Source organism: Aethalodelphis obliquidens, unplaced genomic scaffold (genome assembly GCF_003676395.1).
Source record: "Aethalodelphis obliquidens isolate GAN/ISIS:26980383/991018 unplaced genomic scaffold, ASM367639v1 scaffold8, whole genome shotgun sequence".
Lineage (NCBI taxonomy): Eukaryota > Metazoa > Chordata > Mammalia > Artiodactyla > Delphinidae > Aethalodelphis > Aethalodelphis obliquidens.
This window is the reverse complement of record NW_020837952.1, coordinates 58,556,296-58,563,186: the sequence shown is the minus strand read 5'-3', so window position 1 is coordinate 58,563,186 and position 6,891 is coordinate 58,556,296. Positions and strand designations below refer to the sequence as shown.

General features: G+C 42.3%; 1 protein-coding gene across 3 annotated transcripts in view; it reads left to right on the top strand.

Moving 5' to 3' along the window:
* ARFGAP3 (ARF GTPase activating protein 3) overlaps positions 1-6,891 on the top strand; it is a 53,356-nt gene that overhangs the window by 29,210 nt on the left and 17,255 nt on the right. For all 3 annotated transcript variants that reach the window (XM_027107879.1, XM_027107880.1, XM_027107878.1), the window contains 2 exons: positions 2,679-2,807; positions 3,711-3,833. In XM_027107879.1, coding sequence (XP_026963680.1) covers positions 2,679-2,807; positions 3,711-3,833 — 252 coding nt within the window. The remainder of the gene's footprint in view (positions 1-2,678; positions 2,808-3,710; positions 3,834-6,891) is intronic.

Here is a 6,891-nt window from a genome sequence, read left to right as displayed (position 1 = left end):
AGGCTCAGCGGCCATGGCTCATGGGCCCAGCTGCTCCGCGGCATGTGGGATCTTCCCGGACCTGGGCATGAACCCATGTCCCCTGCATCGGCAGGCGGACTCTCAACCACCATGCTACCAGGGAAGCCCTGCAAGTTCATTTTTTTAATGGCTGTAAATAAAGTATTTCAGTTCAATCAGCTCTCAGGAGCGGTATCGTTTCTTGTGTTGTCGGACTGCGAAACTAAACTATCCATGCAGTAGCCTGAGCCTCGCCTGGCGGTCTCTGGGCCCATCCTCAGAGGCGTCTGTGTGCGCAGTTGGTAGAAAGAGTAAGAAGTGCCGCTGGAGCTGCTCTCTTGCTGACCTGAGTGTCTGGCCAGCCCTCCCCTGAGCTGAGCTGGTACTGGAAGGGCTTCTGCGGGTCTGAGAAGCTTGGAGTCCTGGCTTCCTTATTCCATTAGTGCTTCCAGGGCCCGGCTGTTAAAAGTGCACACTTTTAATGGAGGATAGACCCAATCGTACGTCAAGTACCCCAAGAAGGAAAACTTCCCCATCTCATACCATCCCTATCCATTCATCTCCAGAAGACTCTGTTACCACAGTTCTACTGATTTTAAACAGATCTATTGTTTTCCTCCAAAATTTATACTTGAAAGAGTATATTATATTTTCCAAGTAATAAAGTGGGTATGTTACCATTACCTGATCTGTAGGAATAATAGTAAAGAAAACCAACTGCCAGATGAAAACAAAACAGAAATCCTGCTTGACTCACAGCAAAAGCAAGATGATTTTTTCCTAGTAAGAAATTCTGTCGTCATTCCCTTTTACTACAGAGAAATGTATTTATATCATTATGGAATTTATACAGTGCCTTTCTTACAAGGAATTCGTGACGTTTTACACAATTTTATAAAATGGATGATAGCTTAGAAATCCTGATAAGGTAGGTATATCATTTTTCAAGGCCCTGAAATTTTGTTGCTATTTTACTAATATGATAATTTACTCTTGTAATTGTTAATATAGGCCTGGTTTTCTTTATGAAAAATTAAGTATTTATAGCATTTTTGGAAATCTGAGAGTGAGAGACAGCGTTTTATTCGTCATTTCTCACCTGGGTGCATTATTTGTCACAAATATTTGAGAGATAGGCGATGAGTATCCGGCTGGTGGTGCAGAGGAAACTATTGGCTGAGAAATGACAACTCCAATTTTTTTTTTTCTTTTTTTTTTTTAGTTTTTATCGGAGTGTAGTTGGTTTACAATGTTGTGTTAGTTTTAGGTGTACAGCAAAGTGAATCAGTTATACATATACATCTATCCACTCTTGTTTAGATTCTTTTCCCATATAGGCCATTACAGAGTATTGAGTAGAGTTCCCTGTGCTCTACAGTAGGTCCTTATTCGTTATCTATTTTATATATAGTACTGTGTATACGTCAATCCCAGTCTCCCAGTTTATCCCTCCCTGCTCCTTAACCCCTGGTAACCGTAAGTTTGTTTTCTACATCTGTAACTCTATTTCTGTTTTGTAGATAAGTTCATTTGTACCCTTTTTTTAGATTCCACGTATAAGCTATATCATATGATATTTGTCTTTCTCTGTCTGACTTACTTCACTCAGTATGACAATTTCTAGCTCCATCCATGTTGCTGCAAATGGCATTATTTTGTTCTTTTTTATGGCTGAATAGTATTCCATTGTGTGTGTGTGTGTGTGTGTGTGTGTGTGTGTGTGTGTGTGTGTGTGTATATATATACATCTTCTCTATCTATTCCTCTGTTGATGGACATTTAGGTTGCTTCCATGCCCTGGCTATTGTAAATAGTGCTTCAATGAACGTTGGGGTGCATGTATCTTTTCAAATTATGGTTTTCTCCAAATATATGCCCAGAAGTGGTATTACTGGAGATAACTCCATTTTAAATGCTCTCAGAGCCTGATTACATAAAGAGACCCTACAGGAAATTTTCTTGTAAACTGAAGAACCCTTTTGCAGTGAAGTAATCCCTTCTTAATTTATCTATTTGTTAAGTCAAATTTGTATATATATATATATATTTTTTTTTTTTTTTTTTTTGCGGTATGTGGGCATCTCACTGCTGTGGCCTCTCCCGTTGCGGAGCATAGGCTCCGGACGCGCAGGCTCAGCGGCCATGGCTCACGGGCCCATCTGCTCTGCGGCATGTGGGATCTTCCTGGACCAGGGCACGAACCCGTGTCCCCTGCATTGGCAGGTGGACTCTCAACCACTGCGCCACCAGGGAAGCCCTTGTATATATTTTTTATCTTAAACCAGAGCAGACCAACGAGACTAACCTTGTACTTTTGATATGTAATGTTGAAGTATAGTAAAATATTGGTCCAAGTAAGAAATTCTGCTTTTTACTATCCTTTAGAGAGATAATTTCAGTATACATCATGTTATGACATGATAATAAGTGATATAAACTAGAACAGCAATGTAAGTCCAGCAGCAACCAAAAAGTATCTGTAAACTCATTCAGAGTTTCTTGAGCATCTACTCAAAAAAGACCTTTACCCCCCAAAAAATGCCAACTTGCCTTCATAATCGTTAATTATGGAAAGCAGCATGAAGCTACAAGTAGAGTGATATGTTTAATGTTCTTCGTAGTTTAACTCAAGAACAAGAATTAAAGCTAAGTTAAGGAGCATTTGGTTTTTCTGGCAGTGTGTCGTCATTACGATTAGCCTATAAAGATCTTAATATTCAGATGAAGAAAGATGAAAAGATGAACATGAGTGGCAAAAAGAAGGTGGAATCAGAGAGACTTGGCATGGGATTTGGAAACTGCAGAAGGTATGTAAGACTCTGCTTTCTTGGATTTCAGAATTTAAACTAGTTTGCTAATCATGAACGGATTTTCCTTGTTAATTTCAACTTCAGAACTGTTTTCTCATTACTCACTTTCTTCAATTGTTTTGCTTTGCTCTAATACAGTCCGCCCGCAGCCCTCTGTACCCACAGGTTCTGCATTTGCAGATTCAACCAACTGGGGATTGAAAATGTTTGGGGGGGGGGATTCCAGAAAGTTCTAAAAAGCAAAACTTGAATTTGCTGCATATACCACTCTTAGGGGCAACTATTTACATAGTATTTACATTGTATTTGCAATTATTTACGTCGCATTTACATTGTCTTAGGTGTTATTAGTAATCTAGAGATGATTTAAAGTACAAAGGAATACTGTGGATTTTTTTTATCTGCTGGGGTCCTGGAAGCAATCCCCCTCAGAAGCCGAGGGACAGCGGTGTTCACTATAGCATGAAAAATTCCAAATTTGATTCTTAGGTAAAAGGAAATCGGTCTGACTTGTCATTAAGTGGATGCCATAAACATAACTGATATATGTGACTGTATTTTGTATAATTAGTTACAGGCCTCACTAAAGTCCAGTATTTTTCAATGCTTACACCAAAACAATATTTTTTTATTGCTCATGTTTTTAACCCCACTAGTAAGTATATTTTTATTGAGAGTGTAAATTAAAACATTCATGGGAATTCCCTGGCGGTCCAGAGGTTAGGACTCCACACTTCCGCTGCTGGGGGCCCGCGGTTCGATCCCCGGTTAGGGAACTAAGATCCCAGAAGCTGCGCGACGAGGCCAAAAAAAAAAAAAAAGATTCGTTCTTTGGTGAACACGCAAGTGTCCTCGTGAACTAATATTATTCTTTTCTATTTTATTCTCTATTTTCTCCAGTGGTATTTCACATTCAGTGACTTCAGATTTGCAGACCATTGAACAGGAAACGCCAATCCCAGCGAAACCAAGAAAAAAGTATAGCGACGACAGTGATGACTTGCATTTTACTTCCAGCTCAAGGTAAACTGGTAGAAATCATCTTTAAAGTGTCTTTCTGAAAAGCAGTGATCACTATGGACTCACGAGTTTATTTGCGTTAGGAACAAACACAAATCAGTGTACTTCATTGTTTTTAAAAGCTTTGGCTGGAGTCAAGGACGTCCTTTGGAAAAAAATCGGGGTAACCCCCTTTAGTGGATGATGTTTGCTAATACTGAAATGTTTGATAATAAAATCTGCACCCCGGAGTTAAAATTAGAGGTGGGAAAGTTGTATTTATCTAAAATGTGAAATTGGAGAAATATGCAGTATCCCAAAGGTGTATGTTAAGCTGTTCAGTCTTATTCCAACAGTTGGAATATTTCACAGCTGCGCCTTCAGCAGCTTCTTTTGTTTTCAGGATACCAGCTTCTGGAGTCTCCAGTTGGCAGGATAGACTATTAAATAAACGCTCTTTGTGTGTGCATTTTTATGAATGTAAAACACTGTTGCTTTCAGAGGGGCGTCCCGGGATAAAGCCTAGGCCCCGTCCTTCAGCGCTCCCCATCCGACGGGGACAAGTTGCCTAACTCCAGCGTGAAGCTGACCATGGAGAGGCCGTGGTTCAGGTTCAAGCCACTGCAGAGGCCGAAAACAAGTTTAACTTGAATTGACTCACTCTGTGCGGTTCCTCCCAGAACCTGATCAGCACAGGGCGGCCTGCTTCACAGGCACCAAGTAAACTTGGGGTGTCAGGAGGTGGGCACCAGCTGGGAAGCTGGGCGACCTGGACTCGAACCCTGGCCCTGCCACTCACTGACTGTGTGATCTGGGCTGAGCTCTGTAACCTCCCTGTGCTACAGCTTCTTCATCTGTAAGTTAGGGACACCAGCAGTGCCAACCTTTCAGGGTGTGCAAGGGTTAAATGAGTTAATACAGAGCACTGGGAATAGTGCTGTCATGTTTAGCTGCTATTATTATACAGAAACGCAGCTCAGGAGATGTGTGACTCAGTCTAAACGTTTAATTGCTATTGTTAGATACTTAAATTAACCTCATTGAGGGCCACCTTCAAGTTTGGAGTTCGGGGAAATTGAATGGGCGGTCCTTACAAGGAGACGCCATCACTCACTCACATCTCAAAGGGCATTACTGTTGTCTGGCAATTACACAGGCTTGAAGCGTTTTCATATACATAACAGATATAAATATACGCTAACTAATTAGAATCTAATCCTGAAATTCTGCAGTCTCCTGTCAAAGTTCACAGGTAAGGAGTTGTAATACGGAGAACTACCTTTAAATCAGTCTGCTAGCCTAGCTTCACATTACTTCAAGTCCAGATATTTAACCCCCAGAAAAGTTAGTAGTTTAGAGGTGTTCCCTGGCAGTGCTTTCAGAGACAGGGTGGTTTGATGTTTGCTGCTTGTGAGTAACCTGTATAACATACTGGGTTTCAGGTTACTGAGAGGTAACTTCCAAATCATGCCTTTTAAAGTATTTAAATACATTTTCTACAGGCTAAAATTAAATGTCTAACTTGATTTGAAGGCTGCATGTGTGTCGGATGTGCACACTAGATGAGAGGAGGATGTGTCCGGGTCAAGCAAACTCCCAGTGGTGCAGGGCCTACACTCGCCTGCTTGGCTTCTCCACAAAGCCTTTTTGATTATTTCACTTCTCATCACAACTCCCATGCAGAGGAGAGCATAGGCAAGTAAAGGAAGTAGGTTTCCAGCTCCATGAGTGGTGCCGCTTGGTCACAGGGTTGGAAGGAGAGGTGGCTGCGGGTGAGGACGGGCCCTGGGGGGCAGCTGGGGAGCCTTGCTCCTGGGGGGCTTCCTCTGCCCATTGGGAGCTTTAGGAATCCTGTTGGCCTCCCTCTCCAAAAGCTTAGTCAAAAGACTTAGCCCTAAAGGCCTTCGTTGCTATGGAACAATTATTTATGGTTTGAAACCGGGGAGCAGATGGCGTTTTTGTGTTGGCCGCACTTACTGGATTCCTGCCAGAGACCTTGGTGTGGTGTTTACCATCACCTGCAGGTCGTCTAATGGGAGCGTAAGCGCCTCTGCTGGTCCTCCTTATGGTAGCTACTACTGGTAGAACAACACTTACTTTGGCAAATGAAGTCAAATAAACACGGACTCTCGGAAAGCAGGCGTATTCCATGAAGAGCTCTCATTGCTTCCAAATAATTCATTAGCCCATTAGAGCTTGAATATTATGAATTATGAAAGAGTACTGTTTCTATTAAAAATAAGACCAGCCATATCTTGGGGATTTGTTTTTTTGTTTGTTTTTTTGAGTTCCATTGTTTCCAGGATATAAACAATGTAATTATATATTGAGTACCAAATAATGAAACTAGAACAACTTGTTCAGCCTTATAAAGCCAGTGTGGCCTTCAGTGGAACAGACAGTTGTCTATAGCTGTAAATCAGATATGTGCTATTAGGGTGCTCTTATCAAGGGATTGTAAGGAATGTTTTCAGGTTGGGTGAAGACAGACTGGGAGGGTGAAAATAAAAATGAAATGTATTAAGAACAAGGATCTAGAAATCAAAACATTAGAAAGTCAATAAAGATTTGGAGATCCGGGGCAGCTGTTGTGTTTCCGAGGAAAGACAGGTGCCCCACAGCCATTGGTGGATGCCCGTCCTCCACCGCATCCTCCCTGGTGCATCGGGGGGCCCTCCCGCACTGCGTACACCATGTCGGAGCACAGGGAGCCTCGCTGGTGAGTGGTGGGAAGGGCACCCTCCCCGCCGCAGTGCAGAGAATACGACGTAATGGGCTCCTGCTCATCAGTAGGACCCTAGCAGAATGGCTTTCTCTCTCCTGATTTTTTAATTGTCCAGTCATTAAAAAAAAAAAAAATATCCGATGGCCCTACATTCCAGGATAAGCACTTTGGCTTATCGGAATGAAGAATATTCCCTTAGAGTGATACTAAATTCAAAAAGTCCTGAGTACCAGTGCCTCAGAGTTGTGAAGGGCCTGGAAGTTCCACCCACCTCCATCCAGTGCTCACCCCCACCCCACCACAGAGCCCTCCAGGAGACAACGCAGCCCCTTAGCACTCCTTCCCCTCCCCTCCCTT